Below are 24125 nucleotides of genomic sequence, written 5' to 3'. Positions count from 1 at the left end.
TCTGGAATTCTGTGAATCTGTCCCAGTTCACAATGTGAAACTTTTAGTTGTTGCAATGGATTAAGGAGAAAGTAATTGGGCCACTTTGACATTAGGTTGCTTAAGAACTGTGTTCATAAGCACTGGGAGAACAGAAGTTCAATCTGCCTTTGACATGGAAAGAAGCATTTGTATTATGTTAATTGGATAATAGTAAAATCCTGAGATGTGTTAATTTGTTGAGGAGGAATGGATTAGACTGGAGATGAGGATACTCTGTCATTGGATGATGAGATTTTTTGGATATACTAAGGTCTGGTCTCACAATAAGGATTTTGATAAAGTATTGTAAAGTCACTGTGACCTGAATGACTGCTAACATGGAAGAGTCAGAAATAGAAACAGATTTATGTTTAGCAATGCATTAATGTACACATGATCATATTTAGCTCCATTAATATGTAAACCAGATGACTTGGATTATTAGTGGGCATTCTTGAAGAACACATCTTGTGTGTTTTCCTCTATAAGCCTCTGTTCATCGGCTTGTTCTTTTAAACTAAAGCCATGATGACCTTGACACCTTTATGATATATAGGAGCTCCCTCTGACTTCAGAATCGCAGCAGCGACATGTGCACATGGTGAACAAGACGAAGGGCAAGTTTCTCCCTGTGTTTCAATACTTTTTAAAAAAGCAAATATCAACACCCACCAAGTTTTGATGGTTTAATAAGAAAGTGAATCAAGGAAGTTGGAGAGAACAAACTGCTACTTCAAAAGACAGTACAAACTACTACTACAAACTCCTTCAAAAGCTGTCAGAAGTTCAGACTCAGTTAAACTGTTTGTGAATGTCTGTATTTTTGCTGTGGTCAGAACAGCCACAGTCCTTCACCACTGCAAATTAATAATATGCAAATTCAAAAATTAATACTAAGGCACAGCAGTGATCTGGAAACTCCTTCCTAGTTAACTCCAGTGAGCGTGTATGGCAGGTGCTTTTCCATGCCAAAACACAGGTGATCAGAATTTTTGCAGCTCAATTAAAAATTCCTGCAATCTGTGGCCTTAATTCCACAAATCCAGTTTCTGCTCTGAACATCCCAGCCACAACAGTGGCCTTCACACTTTCTTCTCCTTACATCCCCCACTTGAGCAACATAAACACACATACTGAGGCATGGAAAACAGAATTTCAGCATAATTCTGGTAAAAACCTATTACAATATCACTGATAATTCATTTTCATCAATAAATAGAAATAATGCACAACCCTGAGGTCTGTGTTTGAAGAAAAACTACAGTGATTCTCAACAGAGAAGAAAATGAACTATCCACAGTTATCCTGAGGTCGTGCATTTGGAAATGTTGTTTGTGTAGGATTATCCTCTTCAAATAAAATGTCAATTTAATCAATAGTAAATTGAGCTGAAAACAACACACAGCTTTGAAAACACTTCAGGAAGGCATCCAATATTTTTGGGACTCGAGCCAACAGAAATGGAAAGAACAGAAGGTAGCGTAGGTGGGGTAAATGGGGCCTAGCTGCTGCCTCATCAAGTGCTTATAACAGTCAAAACCATATAACAATCCATTAAAAACCTATCTGGGGACTCATCTGGTAGCTGGCATCCAGCATGGACTTCTCTCGTGTATCTTTTATCAAACGTTATAATTGTTCTTCACGTTTAGGACTTACCGGTCTTTTCCTGTTTCCTTCTTGAACACTGCATCACAGTAACTCATGCGCTTTTCTGTCGTCACGTAGATTTTGGCAGCTGGGAAGCTGTCAACAGTCTTCTTCAGCATGTTGTACACAATGCCGTTTCCATCCTTCCTCATGTTTCGAAAAGGTCCCCAGATCACGTAAACGGTGGTGTTGGTTTCTTTGAAAAAGTACTCGGGGTTCTTGAGCAGGAGGGGAACGCTCGTGTGAGAGACGACTCTTACGGTTGTCCTCTTCCCAACATCCTCCTCATAGCCCTTCGTGGGAGCGTTGTTCATCCTCCATATGCAGGAGGACTTGTCTATCTCGGCTCCCACCTTCTGGCCAGCCATCTGTCCCGAGTTTGACACGATGGCACAGAGGTCACAGTCGAGTTGCAGAGGCTGGAAGAAAGAACACAAAAATATGCGGGAAATCTTTCTCCGTAAAACGCAAAGACTGAAAACTCAGTTAAAAGAAAGACAGGCGCAGTCCTACAAATTGATAGCAATGCTTCTCTTTTAAACAAACCCACAACAATCCCCATGCGGTAAAGCTGGTAGAAAAGCCTACCACTACAAAGCTCTGAAGGCAATCCTTTTTAGTGAAATAGGTGGCAGGTCCAATCTTTTCCTTTGTTCTCCACCTTGCAAAGCCAACCAGAAAAATAATCATTCCTTTTCCCCCTCTAAATGTTACTCTTTCCACTAGAAAACAATGAAAGAGAGAAGCAGCAGCAAACAATATTTAGATCAATGCTTTTTTCTCTTTTAACAAGGTGCTGTCAGCAATAGGAAAAAAAGGACAGAAAAAGTAATGCTGGAAATTTAACTATACACTGACTGCCTTTATGTGTCTGAATGAATAGTTTCCAAATTTGACAGAAGTCAAACATGAGATGTAACTCTAAAAAGCAATCTAGTAGTATGAAAATCCTGCAGTCAGTTGGAAAGGGGGTGCAGACAGAGGAATACATTGTCCTCTCCAGAGAACGGCTACGACCCATGAAAAATGAGAGGCAGATGGACTGGTGACACGTGAACCGGGAAATTAATCCTGGGCAAACTGAAGTCAGAGACAGTATTTCCTCAGCACATTCTAAGGTACCATTTCTCCAGGATGAATTGAAAATAGGAACAATTATCTGTCTAACAGAGATATAAGGACCTGGCTGATCTGCTTGTCAGAGTATAAGTAGTAAATGCCTTTTGGTTTCTTTGTACCAACAGACTAAAAGGAAATGTCTTGTATTTAAGTTGGATTGTATAAAAAGTTTGGTTCGAAATCGAAATCAAATGAAAACGAGATCCATCAAAACAAAAACACACAGAAGACGGTTCAGGCCACAGCTCATCTACAATTTTTGATATGGTCACAGATTGATCTTCTGTCATCCTCCCAATTGGGAGCCAGTGACTTCTGTTTAATGTTTGTTAGGAATAATTCCCTTCATGTTCTTTGGACATTTATCCTGACAGGATGCTAGGTGCTTTTCTGATCAGACTGGTGGTTATTTCCTTTCAAAAGCACACCTCATTTAGCTGGTGTGGATGAATATCCTGACTACATTTGACCAGTATAACCTCAGGACATGGTGGCTGACAAAACATCAAATTTCTTTGATAATAGTGTGTAATATAAGACCAAGAGATAAACATCTGAAGAGAGCCAAATTATAACAGCTAAAATATCTCATCTTTGGGTAACAAATATTGTACTGAACTACAGCACATCCTGCAAGGTTTCTGCAGTCAATCTCACGACTGCAAAGGTTTGATTTCTCTATTGTGATTGGTTTGATTTCTCTATGTGAGTGGTTCATGAAAAGTTTTACTCATTTCATCAGGAGTTAAAGGTGCCTCACTGCACATGAAAGCATTGGCAAGGCTTCCTTACAGAACACCATGTATTTTCTTATAGCTGCTGTAGTTTTAGGGAGCCGTCCCAGATAACGCTCTGCCAGCAGGGATGAAATCCCAGGAGATGCAGCTGAACACAACAGCCTTCCTGTTCACCGCTTAGTTACAGAAATCCTCTCTAAGATACATTATGAGGACATGGCTGGGTGTCCTAAACAAATCCATAAGCATAACTCACGTCCTAACATGAAGTGAATTGTTAAAGTCCCAGCAGATTAATTTATAGTTTTCAGGGTGAACTTTCAAACTAACAAATACTGAATATGAAACTGCTAGATGGGAAGAGTCAATTTGGTCAAGAATCTGATCCCATTTAAATTTGCCTCAACCTCAGTGTTGTTTTCTGTGTATGGTGGTTTGTTTTTGTTGGTTTTTTCCCTCAATATTCCTCCTTCTCCATTAAAATGGAACTTCTCTCTTAAATCTGGAATTGTTTGATTTTCTGACCTTATTAGAAAGGCATTGCACCACATTTTCTATTCACTGAGTGTAACTGTTCTGCTCGAATACACTGAGTGAGCACACTCACTCCTGCAATTATGTCCCTTGGTTTTCTAGGTCTTTTGTCGTGATTCATTTATCCTGTCCTAATTCATAAAGCGCTTTCATAATATTGAATGCTTGCATTAGGTCAACATATAATCTGCTCTTCTTCAACAGAGGCAGAGGCTTAATCCTTTCCAGCCCTGTCTCAGAATAAATGTATTTTATGTGTCCTAATACGCATATTTCCCAACAGAGATCCCAGCGAGAGTTAGGAGACTGACTGACACCCATGACAGACATTCCTCTGACTCCAGAATCATCCACTGTCTTCAGTAACATTTTATATCGTATCTTCTTCAATATATGAGAAAACACACATCAATATTCATTCACTGAAACACCACATGGAGACAGGTCAGCAGTCTGCAGTGTTGGTTTGTAAGCGTCACAGAGAAAAGAGGCAGTTTCAGTAACCCACATGCTGCAGTTCTCTCATTTTCCTCATTTAACATGACATTCCTGTTCGTTATTACACCCTAGCTCAGGTGTGGCTGTCCCCTCACTTTAAGACTCAAAAGCTGCTTAACTGCAGCTCCTCTGTCAGGTGGCTTCCACAGGAGCTATTCAGGCACTGGGATTTGGGTGCCCATGGCTGGAATTGTGAAGCACCTGGGTAGTTGTGGCTGCTACTTCTGCTACTGAACTAGGTCCCAGCTGACAGCTCCCTATGACCCTTGAGGAGCTGGAGTGATATGCTGTTGTCCTCTTCCACCCCATATTAGTCTGGGGTCCTACATCTCTCACATCTTGTTCCCGTATGCAGATTTTTGATTGCAAGTTTGCCTGTGATAGCCCTAACTTGTATGAGAAACTATCACTTTCCCATTTAACTTGCTGTATTGTTTCTATTAGGGGTGAACAGAAGCAGAGAGACAATTCTTAGATGCAGAAACAGGAATACAGAGAGATGAAAACTTGAGAACCTAGAGAAAATGTGCCGCCTTGGTGATGTCTTTTGCATTTAACAGTAACTGTTTACAGGTGTCCACATCACAGACACCACCGAGCAATTAAACACCACCTTATCAGAGAAACCAAAAATGGGTCTGGCAGGCAGTCCAGGCTGCCCTGTCATCTGTACAGATGGTTCAGCAGCAACGGGATTGATAGGAATTGGCAGGACCGCACAGAAACCTGTGCTGTTACCGTTTATGCTCTCTGGACTGAGAACACAAATTAAGGGTTTGCTTGTACTTTTCGCAAGATCTTCATTCACTTGCCCTGCAGATATACGAGCTAAAGAAAAAACCTTAGTGATCCATTCACATTTTCTTTTCATGTATTTAGACACTCATCTCACCTCTGCATACCACGAGGGCTGAGCTATTATTACTTCTAGAAAATGATTCATTTTTTTGCTGACCAGAAGGATGTAGAAGTCCTCAGCAGAGCAGCTGGGCATGATTCTGACAAATCGTCCCATCTTTTTCCTGAATGATACATTGTAACCATCCAGGAGCACTTATATTTTAATCAGTAAAGAAAATGAAATGTCTGACCTTTCCATTTCCTGTGCAAGCTTACAGACAATAGAAAAGATAATTAAAACTCTGAATTAGAACTTGCAAAACAGTGCCGTTTCTCTAGCGAAGAGAAATAGCTGTGTAATAAAGGTCACTTATCAAACAGTTCTAGTTATTAAATCTTTGCATTTAGCACTGAAGTGGCTTCACAGAATCAAAGGTCAAATCATTAAATAACAAAACCAGCCAGAATTAGAAAAGGTCACGAGCAAATCTAACCAGAAGTAGGTCACGAACCATAATTCTCTTCCACTGAGTATTTTGGTATTTGGAAAACTGGTTACTTTCCAATTTGAAACAACTCCACTATCATTTCAAATATCTCCACCAAGGGAATGAAATTCCAGATACGGCACCGTTTCTATGTGTCTGTTTTCCGATGGCACAGACCCTGGATCACCAGTTTTCCCAGACATGGACCTGCAGTTCTGCTGAAGCCCCAGACGGGGATGATCTCAGGCCATGACTCAACCTCTTGGGCAAAACTTCAGCACAACTCAGTGGAGTCCAATGAAGCGACGTCTTGGCAGACCAGCCACGTGCCAAGCTCCCGTCTTAGCAGAGGCTAAGATGGAGCAAATCTAGCTCAGGACCTATGCGGATGTAATTTACACTAAGGAAAAGCTGAATTTCTCTTGCAGCTTCTTAGCTCTATAGGCTGGAGCGCTCGCTCCAATCACCAACTCCACTTCACTCTGTGAATCCCACAACTAATCATACAGATAGTTGGGAAATTCAGATTAAACTTTTCCAATTGTTACTTTAACAATATGATTGTAATTTTGTAAATTGGACGCAATGCCCATTCACTACATAATGAGGCAATTATTAGCAGCTCGCCACATATTAATTTGCTCCTTTAATGTTGAAACAAATGAGATCTTTTCTAATAATCATCCTATTTGAGTGAATTCTAACAAAGCTGATTGAACAAAGCTCTAGAGAGACTTTCTTTATTTCAATGCCATTTATTCTTCTACTCTTCTTGGATGTCTTTAGAGTTTTACAGGATACAACATTCATAATGATGCCAACAGGGAATAGATTTTGCCTTTATTCTCCTTGATGTTCTTTTGAGGTCTTTGAAATGAAAGGTACAAGAGAGGCATTAACAGTCTGGCATTGTTTTTATTGCTTTTCTCTACTTTACAAGCAAAAAATGTGTTTTAATTTTCCCCGTGTTTCAGCAATGATTAACCAAGCTGGTTTTATCTACACTTGCTCACTTTCTTCGGACCTCTGACTGAGAGGAAAGACTTGCCAGGTTTCTCTAAGACAAAATTCAGCACATTTAAAGAAAAGAAAGAGAGTCCTTGTGTGTTCACCCAGCAAGAGCTATCAGCGTAATTCAGCTCTCAGAAGCACCGTATATAAATCACATTATGCAAGTAACATAAAGCGATAGAAATAAAAATGATAAAACCCCACAGGTCTGACTACCCTGAGTTTGTGGTCGTACCCCCTTCTCTCCTGTGGTAGTGTTGTGGTTTTTTAATCTTCAGCAGTCGATTTTGGTCCTAGCCCCCGGCATCACATCCCAGCAAACATCCCTGCCTTCATAAAATTTAATGTTAAGATTTCATAAAGATTTTAACATTTTGACATTAGTTTGAAATAAGCCCTATGACAACGTGCATCCCATTTCCAAGTAAATAGAATATGATCTGCCTCTTCAAAAGACTGTTCCTGATCCTGAAGTGCCTGGGATATTTTATTTAGATGACTGTCACTGATATGTACATAAGTGCTAGCAGAAAGTTTTTATTTAGATTGAATGAATCGGAAGGAAACGCACGGGAGCCACATAATGGGACTAATCTTGCAGTAAGAGACGGAATAAATAACCATCACTGGAATTCTCTCTATAGACACTGACCCAGTTGTTACAGAACTGCTACACGTTGATTTGCAGCTCCTGTTTCAGCTCCTCAGAAGGGCTTGATGAGCCCTTTGCTTGTACAGGTATCTTGTGTATTCCTGATATCAGTGGTAAAGAGAACAAAAAAGGAAGGAAGCTTGCGCTTCTGGCAGAGGTTGAAACTCAGAGTCTCCAGCACCATCTAAACTTTCATTTGGCAAGCGTAGCTTTGAAACATTTTAGCTTTCTTTCTCATGGGAAGGAGAAAAAATTAACCATACACCCAAACCTTCTGAACATGATCCACAGCGCAAAGTGATGCAGTGTCATCTTTCTCACTTTCAAGACAGCCCCAGTCACTCCATGCCAGCTCATACCTCTTGCAAGATATAGCAGAGCAAATGCTCGCCAGAATGTTGTTGATTTTGCTGCTGCTACTGGGAACGATATAGGCAGCTTTGAAATAAGGCAAGAATCAAGTACATCTCATGATATTGAGAGCTGAATAATAAATGCCTCAAATACATGGGAGAAAACTCTGAGTAGCAACAGGGTCAAGTACATGACCTATAAAGAAAGTAGAAAAATAGGTATTTTTATGTATTTTCCTCTGTTCTAATATAAAGAAAAAACTGAAAATTCAAAGATAATATCCCTCTTGGTAATTACAGAAAATAGAATTTGAGTACAAATAGGTCCAGCCTGATAAAAATATTTTAACTATTTTTTTAGAAATAATGTTCAAATAACTTTCTAAAATGGAATTAAAATGCTCGTTCCATTGAACATTTTTCTGTATTATCAAATCTTAAAGCATGGCAGTTCACATTAAGAGAACAGGCCTTTTCATTTTTCTTCCTGATTTCCAGCTGAAACTTGCATTTAAATGTTTAAACAACATTTAAATAAGCCTACACCAGTATTTTCTTCTGGAATAATGAACTATTGAAAGATTCCTGATAGCCCAATGGGTAAAAAAGACTCAAAAATAGAAAGGTGGTGGAGAGTAGATGAAGAACAGGAGAAATAGTTCTGTCACTACATGGAGGGTTAATGAAGGAAGGAATCACAGTCCCAGAATGTGAGGAGTTGGAAGGGCCCTGCAAAGCTCACCCAGTGCAACCCCTGCCACAGCAGGATCGCCAGAGCAGTCACACAGGAACACGGCCAGGGCTTTGGGTGTCTCCACACAAGGACACTCCACAGCCTCTCTGGGCAGCCTGGGCCGTGCTCCAGAACCCTCACACTCACAAAGTTTCTCCTCCTCTTCAGCTTGAACCTCCTGTGCTCCAGCTTGGGACCATTGCCCCTTGTCCTGGCATTGGCCATCCCAGAGCAGAGCCTGGCTCCTTCCTCCTGACACTGCCCTTTCCCAATGGATCCCCAGGAATGAGGGCACCCCTCAGTCTCCTCTGCTCCAAGCTCAAGAGCCCCAGCTCCTTCAGCCGCTCCTCAGCACGAGATGCTCCACTCCCTCCAGCATCTCATCTTTGTGGCCCTGCTGGACACTTTCAAGCAGTTCCTGTCCTTCTTGAGCTGAGGGCCCAGCACTGGACACAAGATTGCAGCTGTGGTGTGAGCAGGGCAGAGCAGAGGAGCAGGAGAACCTCTCTGCCCTCCAACCACCCCTTCTCATCCAGCCCAGGATGGCGTTGGCCTTCTTGGCTCCAGGGCACATTGCTGGCTCATGGGCATCTGCTGCCACCAACACCCCCAGTTCCTTTTCTGCATGGCAGCTCCAGTCACTCATCCCCAAGCCTGTAAAGGTGAAGGAAGTTTCGCCCTAAGGCATTGCCTGAAGGATGTGTGAGGACCTGTCCTATGCTTGCACTCTTGGACAGCAGAAACTACATTTCAGTTTGTCTCAGGTGGCTGGTAAATCCAGCTCTCCTAATGTCTGATGTCAGAAGGGATGTGTTCCTGTTAATGTGAATGACTATGTCACAAAAGCAGAAGGAAATAAATAGAAGCAGGATACCAAATGAAAACAGAAGATATAAAAAAATTCAGAGATAAACTGAAACAGGCTACGAAAAGGTAGAATATAGTTTATTGTTTGAAAGAAAGACATGTAAGGGAAAAGAAGATTTGATAAAAAGTAAAATACTGATATATAGCCACTAAGATAAACCATGATGTTTGGGAATGAAATCTAGCAAAAGAGAAGATCCAAAAACCACCTGAAGATATTTGTTATGGTATAAACTGTTGCGAAGAAAGCTTTAGCAGACATGTCAATCAAACAACTCAGCATTAGGCAGAGAGAATAGCTTTTTTCCTTTGAATTGCAACTGCCCAGACAGAAAACAGATGGAAACAGATACGTTCACTCCAGCATAGACTCCTACAGCTTGTAGGTAACCAGAGACCCTGATATCTGTAGACATACAGATGTCTACAGTTCCAGATCCACCTCATTAGCACCTCTGGAATGGGGGGAAAATAAAAGCAGCAGAGTCTTCTTTGGTAAATAAAATATCAGAATAAAAATACAAATATGCCCAAGAATATATCTGGAAAGATGTGCAAACACAGTTGAAGATTCAATGCCCATTTGTTATGGGAGGGTGGCAAACTCCATCACGAGCACCTAACACCGCAAGGTCACAAGGTAGTTGCTAAAATAACATTCACTCTGAAAAAATTCATTTCCCAGTTGCTCAGAAAGGAAACCCAAACAAACTACATTAGTTCCAGAGTACCCTCAACTTCATCCCCGTGGTTTAGCTGATGACCATAAATAACCAGAGTGGCAGTGACACTCCAGCTATCACTCATTTGCAAATAGTCAGCCTTTGAAATATCATGGCTTTATAATAGTTCAAAAGCCGGGAATTCTTCCAACCAAACTTGCTCACTTGACCTCATTAGCACAGGGTGACTCTTGAATTTTGTGCACAAAAGTTGCTGGCGACACCAGATCCTGTCCATCCAACTTCATAAACAGCTCCAACCACACCACAATCAGCTGCTCTTGATTATGGCACCCACTTGTCACTCTGCCGCAAAACTGTGTTTGGAACAGTGTATTTGCTACCAGCAAAAATCATTGTCACTTCATCCAGCGAGTTATTGGTAACATAATATTTAGGTTTACTTTATCTTCTGCAATTCACTGTTTATATTGTATTTCTTTTCTGGTTTTTGTATGTAGCAAAAAGGAAGATAAAATTTGTCTCTTCCCTACACGGGCATATTTGCTTGGCAAACAATACAACACACGGGGAAGTAAAATGTCACTTACAACTCAAGGAGACATAAAAGAGGGGAACGCACTGTTAGCACACGGCCTGAATAGCAAATGAATCACAGTATGAAAGGACAAAACCAATTTCTCACATCCAATACCGCGTGTGGCAGCAGCACACGGGTAACACATAACACCTAATCCTTCCTTACAGAGTGGGCTTTGCAATGGCACCCTTGAAAGCAACCAAGGCCAAAAGGACTCTCTCTGTGTAAAAGCTGCTTTTATTTTGAATACAGGAAGAAGTATCTGTGCAAAAAACCTAATGAGAATTCTTCACTATGGAGTTGCCCACTGTAAGACTATTTCTAACGAATTCTTTGTCACATACACAAAACATTGGTTACCTTGTAACTGTTGACTTCAATTTGTATTTATTATAAATACCCACAGATGGCGGTAAAGTATGTAATGTATACAGCAGATCTGTTCCAAGTTTGCTTTCTCTAATAACCTCCTATTATCAGCACTCACCATTAATCATGGGCCATTATCTAGGAACTTATTTGGCTCAGTCACAGATTTTTCCTGGTAGGCCTCTAATCTAAATACATTGGAAAAAATGACACTCACAAGTAAATTATGGGACTTCTAACAAGAAGTTCACATCTCCTTTCAGGTCAATTTATTTGGATCTGATATGGGGAAATGATACTGAGGCAAGCAGCGAAATCTGTCAGAAAAACTACCCTCTATTCCCTTTTTTCCCCACAAAGATCCACCTAACAGCCTGGAAGCCTAACCTCTAATTTATTTCGGTTCCATGCTGTCTAGACCTGTTATTTAATTTTGTCTCTCTTGGTGGTCTATCCATCAAATTATTTGTATGCATGGAAGGAAAGTGATAAGCTAAAATGCTAATTATCCATTTTTCTGAAATTAAAAAAAAGGAAATCCATGCCAGGAATAACAATAAGGTTTATTACAATAGCATGAAAACCAGTGGCATTTTTCATTTGACAAAATAAGCCTTAAAAAGCTTTCTGAGTCCCCTGTTTTTAATTGCAGGATGCCTTATCTAGAAGAGAATACTTACTTGCTTCTGGCCACATTCATTTCTTTTCCCTTGTTGGTACATTGGGAATATTTGCTCTTACCACTTCATGGCTGTCAGCTCTACAGATGTTTAAAATCTCCTGTAAAAATGTCATTTCGGGTTAAAACTTTGCTTACAAGTCCTAGTCTGAAAAGAAAATTTTTGAAAATATCTTTTATTTTAGGATACTTAAATCATCTCAGTTGCAGGAAAAATCCAAGGTTAAATCACCATTTTTCAGATATCTGTCCAGATATCAGGTATCATGGACCAACATCACCTGCAAGAACCTGCAAGTTCCCACCCCCAAATGGGAACTGCTGGGTTAAATGACTTAATAATTCAAAGACCATTCTCTATCAGTTCTCCTTCCTCATGGAGCTTGATAGTGCAGCTTCTGCTACCACCACACCCCACACCAGCCCAATAACCCCCTTACTTAGAAGTCTTTGCTAGAGAAAAGCCCCTGAGCACAGTGGCCTCTGCCAAATTTTACTGGAGTCAACAGGGTTTTGTGCATGTCAGCGCATCAGCACCACGGAGATCAGGGCCTGAGGTGGGGCTGAATAACATCAACACACCAATGAGGTGGTGAGTTATGAGCTGGAGCACGCTAGAAGCCACTGAAAACAAAATCTTATTTTAAAAAAAATGAAAATAATGAACCCTATTAATCTTTTCTGCACTATAGTCTGGCCTGACAATGCTATAGTCGCCAGATATAAACAACACTACTTCCCAAAAGGGGTAGTTGTAATCATACAGCTCTGCTACCTATAATTTAAACTTTTAAGAAATAAAATAATTTTTAGTCCTTTACACATCTTAATGAGAAAAATCTACTCATATGTTGACATTCTAGAAAAATCTATGGCACATTCATAGCCTCCATTACTGCCAAAAGCAAAACTTCCACTGGCATCATTTGAGCCATAACTACACCTAATGTCTGGACTTTGGAAAGAGAAATGTGGATTCTCAGTTCATAGATGGTAAAGGTTTCTATCTGTAAATGGACTTAGCTCACTGGCAGGAGAAACAGCAAGGAAACTTCCCATGCGACACATCCAGCTTGGGGTGAGACTGTGCAGGGCTGGGTTCAACAGGACATGCTCTACTCTGAAGAATAGATTTAGACATGGGACCATAAATGAAATAGCTCAGAAAAACATGTTTGTGCAATTACAAAAATCGTGGTGCTGCTCCTTTGCCTGGGCAGCAGCAGAGGCCTCTCAGCTCCTGTTGGGCTGCAACCTCTGAAAAGGATGCAGGGTATTTTCCTGCTGTGAGCTCTCTGCTCAGAAAGCCAGATGACGGTCTTCCTTCTCCGTATGTGAGCACGCATACAGACGTTCTGTGTTATATGGACTTATGTAGTGACTACTGAAACTATTTTCACCCTCTTCCTGGCATGGAGACCTAGGAGGCCACCTTACCTTAGGTTTAAGCCAGATTCTGCATTTCAACCCTGCCTGCAAGTGCACAGGGTTTGCGTAGGTTTGGGGTTTTTTAAAAACCTGCTGACTTTAAGGAAGCTTGTGACTCCTTAAGTTTCCAAGGACTGTAATGACAGCAGGATCTTTATTGTTTGACAACTTGAAAAGCAATCTTAAAGGTCAACACCAAAGCTCATCGGCTGTTCTGTAACTCCAACTGATGCAGCAATGACTATGGTGGTTCTAACAAAACAGGCTCTTGGGGACAGCAATAAGGAGGGAAATTTGATGCCCTTTGAAAGCATCTGCCCACTCACTGCTTTGGCTTGCTGGCACTATAAATATGGCAAAGTACACGTCAACTGATGGCCTAGCAAGGGAAGAGATAATGGAGGCCTGACAAGGGAATTTTAATGAAAAAGATGACACACACTTTCAACAGTGAGGACTCTTCATCCCTGGGGCGTAGGAACTAAACAAAAAAACCAAACAACAAAAACAAAACCCACAACAGAAGATTGAAAGTTGAATAATTAGCAAAAAAAATATTCTCTTTTTCCTTCTCTGTTTCGGTTCTTTCTACTGCCTGTCACACACAGAATCACATACAAGAGACAGCAGGGGAGAGAAACAGTCCTAAAATGAAAATGGCATGATAAGATTTGATCTGCATGGCATATCACAATCCTGCCCAGAATCTACACCTAATAAATCTTATTCTTGATAAAGCATTATGAGGCACAGTTACAAGACTGGAATCCAGATTGACCTAAGATCATAACCACAAGTGCACTCCAGCCAGTGTAGCACAGGGTATGGGCAGGCAACACAGTGCAATTTCATTCCTGGCATAAGTGAACCAGCTCCAGAACTGCTAATCTGGCCATTTCAAACAGTCTGTGTTCATTACTGTGTAAGATATTTGTAGAGACGTAAATTTTAGTTGAGTTCTCATAGGTCTTCTTCCTAAGGCCTGTTAGCAATGAATACAAGGTGATACATCAACACATCATGCCTGGAGATGGATGCTGTGAGTTCTTGTGACTACTTTTAACTCTACTAACAGTGGTGGCTCCACTGGTACCTGCACATGGCTGAGATGCAGAAGTGGTGGCTCTAATGGACTCTGGGGTTAGGAAAGGGGTAAAAAGAAAGAAAAAAACCCCCACTGATCCAGAACGAATAAATCTTTTCCAAAACAGAAGCCAAGACTGCTCTAGTGACTGCTGAGCAGTGAGCTGTAGCTGCACAGCCAGAGGGCTGTGGAGGTCATAAAGTCCAGGCTGGGACAGAGGCAGGGAGGGGAAGAGAGATGTTGCAAGAAATCAAATGCACATGGCACTGTAGAAAAATGGGGGAAACTCCCGTACAATAAGACCTGGAAAGCTCCAACTATAATAGAGCAGAATTACAGCAGCCACAACATGTAGGATGATGAAAATCAATTCCGAAAAACTGTATCACCAGTGAATACTGTACTTATCCCTTCCCCTTGGAATAACCCCACTGTAGCAGCAAAACCATTGCTAGTTCTGTGACGAGATCCTTGCAAAAATCCTGCAGACCCTGTTTTTCAAAAGAGCAATAATGAAAAAATAAAGTCCTGTGGTGCTTTTCCTCTATCAGCCCTGTTTATGAATTCATAGCACAGCATGAAGGTTATTAAAATCCCATATGTGAGAACCACACACAGCACAAGGAGATATGAATTGGCATTCCACAGAGATAATGCTATCTAATGGGCAAAACAAGTAGCATGGTTTCATTCTTATTCCGAGTACATTTGGAAAGGACACAGCATCTGGCTGCTGCTCATGGGTAGCTGACCAGACACAAACCATTTCTTCCTCTTACCTGTTGATTAATAAGTTAAATGGAAAGAGTATGGCTGTTATCTTGTCCTTGGTATTCCCAGGACACCCTTTTACCCACACACCATTTGACATGGGGTGGATTAAATGCTACTTGGGCGACCCAGATACAGTAACTATTAAACACATTGCTGTTTACTTCCACATACACGCATTTCAAATCAAAATGTAATTAACTGTGGAGATAACCAATACACCTCAAGAATTCATTCCAAAGGCCTGCCTATCCAGTAATTTAATTCTTTTCCAAAATTATTTATTTATTTCCTATTCTATCGTTGAAACAAAACTGTTAATGCCGTGCTTTATTTTGCTGCCAAAAATGTTTTGATTCCAAGTAGCACAGAGCTATTTTGGACATTATCAGCAGCTGGAAAAACTTCAAGGAAAAAAAAACCAAACCACAACTGTTTTGGAAAAGAGGTTTATGAAAAAAACTTGAGCTAACAAAGTACAGACATGCACAAAAAGTTTCCCCAATTTTCAAATACTCTGAAACTTTTGTTAAAGAGAAAGCAAGCCCCAGTCCACGATTCTAAAAACTCTGGTGAGAGTCAAATTGGATGTCTAAAATAGACCCTACTTCAGGACAAGGATCAAAGGTTTCAAGGCTGTTTCTGTCTTGCCCATATGATCAAGCAGCCCTCACAGCAAGACCACAGGTGTCTGATGGTGGTTCTCTCTAATGACAGAGATGGAAAGCACTCCAAAATCGGAAAGGCAGGATCTGCCAGGAAGCAACATAAGACAAAATCATCTCCTGGTAGGATTAAAATCCAGGTGCTTGCTTGGTACTGTGCTACATTGCAGAGGAAGGGCTTCCTTCTCATCCGTATTTCTATGATCACACACTGCTGCTCTGTCTCCCCCACTTGTACCATCTCTGCTGAAATTCAGAACTGGGATAATGCTGTGAAGTTTGTGTTCAGCTCCAAACTTTCTCTAATTTCAGGAGTGTTCAGACTCAAGATTCTCTTTTATACCAAATTATGTGCTCTTTCAGCTGCACCTTCCAACCTTGTCACTACGTGATAGGCCCCATCACATTACACCATCTGCTTCAGCCGTTGGATACTACTTACATGCTACAATCAACATCACTGCCAGAAATTACAATCTGTATAAATATTTTACAGAAGAAAAGGAGGGAAGACAGTGAAAAGAAATTAAGTTTCATAACTGAAATGAAAAATCCTTTCCCTCTAATGACTCCTGCCTTCTAAACTGGCTTTCTTTATGCATGAGGCAATTTGACTTGGGATTTGCTACCTGACTAGGATTAGCTACGTAGTTTGGAACAGGAGCCCCACAATGAGAAATACATAAAACATAACAGTACTTTTCGGTAGCATGCCATTCCAAATAGAGATGGTTAGCCTACCCATCACCCTCAAAATTAAAGCTACAGCCAGGTATTTAACAATGTTCCTCAAGCAAGAGCTCTTTGCTTTGTATTCAACATGCAAACGTGAGACTACTGGCTAAAAATTTCAGGGTCTTTGGTAGCAGCCAATTCCTTCTGTTGGGTTTTTGTTTGTTTGTTTGTTCGTGGGGTTTTTGTGTGGGTTTTTTCCCCCAAAAGAATAGGGAAAAACAGACCTCAGGCAAGAGCTGGATAACATTTTGGTTTGCACTTGAGTGCCAAGATGAGCTTTGCAGATGCCTCCATGATATGATCATCATCTCTCAAATTTTGATATATTATATACAGATTTCAGATTATATAGATCTGAAAAAAAATTAGGTGATCTTTAGGTGACAAATCCAAAAATTCAAACCCCCAGACTTGCAAGGTGTCTTCCTTTTTAGACTGAAACGTTTCAAGATCCACATGAAGCCTGAGCTAGGACCTTCCTGTGGCACCAATCCCTCCATCCCACTGACATCCAGAAATGAGACTGCATTGTCAATAAAACTGAATATAGCAGATGAGATCTGAGATCCTTTTGGATCTTATCTCTGCCTTCCTGCCATCAAGTAAAAATTGACTGTTTGTCCTTAGGTTTTTTTCCATTTCCTATCACTTGCAAGATAAACTTCCCTGTGATGCTGACACATTTTGTTTTCTTCAGAACCCTTATAATTCTGAAATGAAAAATCTTCTGATTGTGGTGAATATCCCTTTTTAATTCACGAATGTGTTTTAAATGCCTTCTGTTACTACTTTTATTGAAGATTGGGGGTTATTTGATAGATTATTACTGTTCTGAGCCTCTGATGGGGATATTGAGTCATATTTAGAGCACTGTCCGAAGAGTAACGACTGACAAGTGTGAACACAAGAGACCTGCTGATACCAGAGCTCAGGAACACAGCTCCATAGACACTGACAAGTCTTACAGAAGCATTCAAGATGCAAAGTGGATTCCTTGCCACATCATCTGATGAGTGAGACACGTAGTTTGCCCTTGGTGTCAAAGGAAAACATGTTTATATCTGTAAATATGTCAACCTGAATTGCAGTCTTGATGCATTTTTAATGTGGACACCAGAACTTCACTGCTCAACAAAACACGTACACTTGCATCTTTAGGACATGCTTCTTTATTTCATTATTTTCACTATTCTCACCTTAATACAGACTGCATGGTTTTCTTACCATGAAGTATTTTGTGATTTCTCCAGTGAGAGCTCATGGGCTATGATACATGGGAATGCAGAGCCCAAATGCTGCAACTTCATATCCTTTACAAAGTAGTCAGGAACACAGAGCTCAATCTTCAACTGTCTCAAAGGGAGCAGCAAAGAAGGGAAACAAACTACTCCTGTTCCTGGCTGCAGGTCCAGCTTCACCTGGAAACTGGAACAGCTGAACAGAAGCTTAATTTCTGAAGGTAGGGAAACCAATTAGTGAGGGCTGTCTGGAGTGCTCGCCCCAGGAATATCCATGCAATGCAGTTATTCCATAGGGATGCCACAATGTTACTGCCTGAACATGAAGTGAAAAGGCTGGTAACATTAGGTGATCTTTTTCCTGATTCATGAAGGAATGATTTGTGGTTTTGAAAAGGCGCAGTTACAGTGTAATTGCATTGTACAGTGACAGTCCCTGCACTGTGGAGAAGGTGGAAGGTCAGGTCACCTTCTAGAACAGTGCAAACACCACTTTTTAAAGAAGTAGATGAAGAAATATGTTCTTCTTGGGGAGATTTTCTGTATGCAATTACCTTGAGGTTTGAGTGCAGTTCTGAGCATACTCCATCTCTGCACAATATTTCTGGGTGAACCCGCAGCAAGTCACGTTAGTTTAAGGTTCTGATGCTGCAAATTCCTTCAGGTCAGCTATTCTTTTTCTTATACTATTGGATTATTTTTGCTTTAATCACAAGCACACGGAGCTTTTTCCTATGCTGAAAATAAGAGCCCACCCTTGTATCTTTTTCACTGCCGCTACCATTACAAAACATGAGGAAAAGAACTCCATTTTACTTTTATCTTCGCTCCTCAAAAGAAGCCTTACTGCATCTCTAGCAAATCAGAAGAAAAAGACAACGAAACAAAACAAAAACTAGGAGAAAAACTGACTTTAGTTCTCCTGACCTTGGGAAATAAAAATTCACTAGAGCTTCCCTTCATCTTCCCACTTCATTTCTGCCAAGTCACAGAACAAAATAAATATCCAATGGAAAAAAAATCTTCTATCAGTCTTTTGAATACTCTGGGGACAGAAATCACTTAGAAGTGATGTGTCAGGGCACCTTGTCTGTTTCTTCCTCAGCCTAAGGATGGTATTGAAAAAGCAAAGGCACTTATAAGTACTGTTCGGGGCATAAAATCCCCTGCCATTCATCTCTCACTAGGACAAATTTTGAAAAGAAAAGCACTTAGAAGTCTCTTTTTGTCTCCATCTACAGGATTCCTCTTCTCAGATGTGTTTTGAAATAAAAATAGAAATGAAATGCTATTTTCACTGTTTTGATGTTCAAATCAGGCATGTCTCCTCTAATTTCTTCCTTTCGCATTTGCCCTCTAACAAATATCAGTTTTGGTGTGTACCTCACTCCATTTCTCTCTCTTTTTAATCTCAACATGCCCCCTCCACCCCTCAATTCAATAACTACATTATGAGGCTATAATCTTATTCTGAGCATGACCTTTGATTTCTGTGGGTTTCTATTCCAAAAATGATACCTCTGTTCTTCTGGCCAGATGACAGTAATATAAACATTGAGCTAAATTAATTGATGCATTAACTTTCTAAACTGGGGGAACCTTCACTGACAACAGCAGCCATCTCCTGAGCTACAAGTCACAAATGTATGCTCAGTGGCAGCAAAATCATCAGTGCAGCTTTTAATAACTGAAAAAGCAAACATAATCCTGAGCCATACATAAAGGGTTTTGAAATGATCTTTTCACTCTGTTCAGCAGCAAGGTTCGTAAATTCAGTCTGGGCATTGGACTTCAGCACAGATTTGGATCAGCTGCTGAAAGGACAGGGAAAGCAAAAAGAAGAATCCATGCCCTAGGAAACCTAACCAGCAATGGAAGAACTTGATTAGTGCAGAAATAAGAAGGGAAAATGAAGGAGATGTGCTAAATGTTTTCAAATACGTAAAACGTGCTGCAAAGGATTCTCCATGTCTGTCCTACACAAGCAGGGTGGTAGCAGGAGGGATTTGGGTTAGGCTTTAAGCAACTTTCTAGTAAGTAATACACATAAAGCATAGTTATAAACAATCTCGCCAGGGGCACAATTATGAACTAGGTAACTCCTGAGGTCCTTTCTTATACTATTTTCTGTGATTCAGTGAGTTTTAGTAGGCTGATATCCATAGAGCACTTTGCAACTTGGCTTTCTTGGGTGACTCTACAGGAAGAAGGCGATACTCGGTGGTCTGTGGTAGCAGTCCCTAACTCAGCTCTGCACTACATGGAAAAGGAGCCAGCCAGGTATCCCTCAGCAAAAAGGTAACTGGGCAGATGTGTGTGTGTGTGTGCAGGTGTATGAGTGCAACTCATGCACCAGTAAATCAACCTGCAATTTGACCCACCCTAATCCCAACATAGAGAAATAAAATGAGAACAATCTATTTGCTCCATAATGTAGTAGCAGCAATAATGAAAGTATTTTGCTATATTAATGGTTGCTTTCAAACAGCCATGTGCTTCTTTAGAAACCACTTTTTGAGGGAGAGGGTGATGAGGCATTGGAATGGAGTGGCCAGGGAGGTGGTGGAGTCCCCATCCCTGGAGGGGTTGAAGGCAAGGCTGGATGTGGCATTAGTGCCATGGTCTGGCCATGTGGTGGTGTTAGGTCATGGGCTGCACTGGATGATCTCAGAGCTCTTTCCAGCCTCAATAATTCTGTGATGCTGTGATTCTGACTTTCAAGTTTAAGCTACAGTAAAATTAAACTGAAATGGAGGTGTTCACTTGCCCACTATCCTTTAAGATTTCTGCTGAAATCCTGCTTAAATGCAACAGAAGATTTGCAGTCAAGCTTTCTTTCCTTTAAACCAATTCAAAGGCTACTTGAGGTATTCCTAGCAAACCCCTGCTTCTTGACAACAGTAGATTTAAAGCTGTCTCTCAGTAAAAGCTGTATTTCTTCTTAGTTTATGATAGCTTTAGAATTGCTATCCTTTTTTTTTCCCAGTAGAAAGAATAGGAGTAATTGTGGAATAAAGCACCACTCATTGTGAGTAAGGATGTCAAATTCTGTTCTATTGTAAGCTCTGTCAAGTGATAAGCAATTAGACCCTTCTTTCAAGGCTGCTTAAATAAATAATATTTTGTATGAGTTACTTTTCAAAACCTGCCTAATGTACATACTGCAGTCTGGAACACTGATACGTCTGCACCGACTGTGGTGGTAAATGCGTATTTCAAGTGTGAGAATTTCTATCTGAGCAAAAAAAATGTTGCTTTTGAAGTCAATCTGAGGCTGTGCATTTTCACGTTTCCGATCAGCTCTTCACTGCCGCTTTTTAAAAATCCTTGCCATATCGTCAGCATCATCTTCATGTATAGCTGCCAACGGAGAACGGATCAGACGCTACAAATTTCTCAAGGGCAACGAAGCCTTGAAGGAACCTTCTGCAGAAAGTTTCTGAACGCAGAGCCTAAGGCTGCTGTGCTCTGAGTTTCTGTGGTGGGATTCTCCTGTGAAGGCAAACATGAATTTACTCACTGCAGAGGCAGCATGCATGTCTTATGGCAAAGAAATGCCAGTTTGTGGCTACTACATTTGATCATTTATTAACAAAAAATACAGTTATTAATTATTTTAAAGCACTGCTAAACAACTGAGCCTACTGACCTACAAAATACAGACTAAATCTGCATTTCATGTGTTGCTTGGTTCCAAGCTCTTGCAAGTTTACATGTTAACCAAGTAACTGCTTCGCTTGACAAAAACAGATAATGGGTTTCCAATGGCAATAACCCTTGATAAAACATGAGTGTATTGCGTGTAATCCCTGATGCCCCCTGCATCAGAGAGGTGCTGTGAATCAGTAACATTCAGTTTACTATCAAAGAAAACCCATTACTTTTGGAAATGTGCATGTAGAGATTCTGCTGCAGTAGATTTCCACATCCATCACTGCAGCTGAACTTGTCCAGTGAACTACAGACTGGCCTCAATAGATGCAAAGCAGTTAAAAGCTCTGAACACCTCTCTCTGGCAGAGATCAGCCTGTCCACTTCTCATATGGGATGCAGATGCCACAGTTGCACAGAGCTCATTGGAAATGGAACTGCTTACACATGGCTACACAGTGAAGGGACCCTGCTACAGTAGGAAGAAAAGGTCATAAGGCAAAATAAAGACTACAGGCTTGGGAAAGGCAGACTGCAAAAGCTGATGTGCTTTAATTATTGGCACTGGGATATGAGAGCCATATTCCTAAGTTCTTTTTTGTGTGCACTGTCTTTGACTTTACACTTGTAAATATTAAATGTAATAGCACAACAAGGTCACTCTATTCATCACAACGATGCCGAGATTTTCTCAAAGACTCAACCTTTGGATCACTATTCTATTTATTTACTTATTGCTTCACTGGGATTACTCATATAGCCAGAAATAGCTGGATTTATACCACTGGTAATGTTGTTTTTTTTAAAAAAAAGTCCTAACTTTGTTGGAGTCTGCTAATGGACACAATTTCACTGCAGAGAAAAAGGAACAGAGGACCTCATTCTCCTCTCACATTAACATAAACTTGAAATCCTGGGCAAGCCATTTCTGCCCGTAGTGGAAATAAGCAACCTGCCCTGTGAAGTGTAAACCACTACAGAGACATCTAAACAAAGGGAGGTAAAAAGAGAGCTCAAGTCTCTGCTGAAAAACTGCTGTGCTGAGGGAAGGTACTGCTCCTGGCTTAGAATTGTACTTTCTACTTTTGTCCTTGTTGCTGAGCACAAAAAATACCAGTTCTGTTCCCTAAAAGCATGATACATGAGAAATAATAATGAATACAGATATCCTTTAAACCAAGATCGACTTGGTTTAAAGAGCTTTGTTATAAACAGGTGGTATTGTTGAAGGGATATGTAAGAGTACTGAAGTTAATTAGGAGGGTAATGAAATAACCCCTGCAAAGAAGCAATAAACAGCACAGAGCAGAAAAGGTAGAGTCTGTCTGTGGGTGCATTTTCAAATCTAGGAGTCTGAACTTTGGCAGCCATATTCACTTCCGAATTTCTAAACTGGTGGAGTGGCCATCAGGGCTACTTCAAATATCAATTTATTTCTCAAAGAAATAGAAATTTTTCTAGTCTTGGAGCAAATGCATAACAAATGGCATAAAACTCACTCCCTTGGACTGATAGTGTCACCTTAAGCAGCACTTGCTTCTGAACAGGCCTTCTACAATCAATAGCGTTATCCCTGGAGTCAGCTATTGCTTATGTTCACCAGACCCCAGAATGCTACAGTTTGAGGCAACATTCAGTTTTATGCAGTTTTGTTTGCGCTGTGTAACATTTACTCTATCCTACAGGGAAACTCCACAGAAAGATGCAGGAAGAAAAGGGAACAGAAGTTTAACAAGGCAGAAGGTTGGCAGGGGCAGCAGAGCCCGCATGGAGCCGAAGTCTAAAAGACAGTCAATAATACATAACCTTGTGGATCCTGGCCCAGGGGAGCACACCTGAATTGACAACTTTTAATGACACAACCAAGACTTTGGCATGTTTAAGGTTCTGGTATAAATACCTGACTGGGATGAGTGAGAGTTAAGAAGAACCAGGCTCTGCTCAATGGTGCCCAGTGACAGGACAAGAAACCATAGGAATGAACAGAAGTACAGGAAATTCTGTTCAAACAGATAAAACTCTTCTATATTGTGAGGGTGGTTGAACACTGGAACAGGTTGCCCAGAGATGCTGTGGAGCCTCCACCCATGGAGATACTCAAACGCAACTGGACAAAGCCTTGAGCAACCTGCTCTACCTGACCCTGCTTTGAGGAGGGAGGTTGGACTCAATGATCTCCAGAGTTTCCAAACCCAGAGGCAAATATATTGATCAACCCCAGCTGAACTCTGTGTGCAGGAAAGATCAGTCACAAGGGCTTTATTTTTATTTAAAGGGAGGCTGTGTGTGAAAAAACCTGCTTGAAATCCTCTCACTGTTCAGCAAAACAAAAGGTGCAAGGTTGGACATACTTTCTCTGGATCTCAAAAAATGATTTGATACTGCTTCATCCAAGAGATTGATTTCTAAGGTGGGAAAGCATGGCATTGAGAAAGACAGAAAACAGAGCGGGTTATAAATCTTTCCACAGAGAAGAAAACAAGGATGTCTATAAAAGGAACATTTCAAGGTTTCAGTGCAGAGAATGTGTAGTGCCACACGTGTACCTGCTTGAACCACTTCAGCTTTTTTAATACCATTTGTTGCCATTACAAAGAAACTGAATCAGGGCATCTAGTGTAAGGCAAACGTAAAAATAGAGAAGGATAGTAAAAATTTTCTGCTAAGGAGAAACAAATGAACTACAACCTGCTACGCTCGCCACTGGGCCTTTCTTAGACGTAGTGGGGTTTCCAGTGT

The 24125-nt window shown here is 40.7% G+C and overlaps 1 protein-coding gene across 1 annotated transcript in view; it reads right to left on the bottom strand.

The window, feature by feature from the left end:
• Positions 1-1676: 1676 nt before the first annotated feature.
• Positions 1677-24125, bottom strand: part of ST6GALNAC3 (ST6 (alpha-N-acetyl-neuraminyl-2,3-beta-galactosyl-1,3)-N-acetylgalactosaminide alpha-2,6-sialyltransferase 3) — a gene marked incomplete at its 5' end in the record, with an annotated part of 45708 nt that continues 23259 nt past the window's right edge. The window contains one exon of the mRNA XM_010192485.1: positions 1677-2090. Coding sequence (XP_010190787.1) covers positions 1677-2090 — 414 coding nt within the window. The remainder of the gene's footprint in view (positions 2091-24125) is intronic.

The sequence above is a fragment of the Mesitornis unicolor genome, unplaced genomic scaffold (genome assembly GCF_000695765.1).
Source record: "Mesitornis unicolor isolate BGI_N332 unplaced genomic scaffold, ASM69576v1 scaffold20259, whole genome shotgun sequence".
NCBI lineage: Eukaryota > Metazoa > Chordata > Aves > Mesitornithiformes > Mesitornithidae > Mesitornis > Mesitornis unicolor.
The sequence above is the reverse complement of the archived record's forward strand: the minus strand, read 5'-3'. Positions and strand labels throughout refer to the sequence as shown.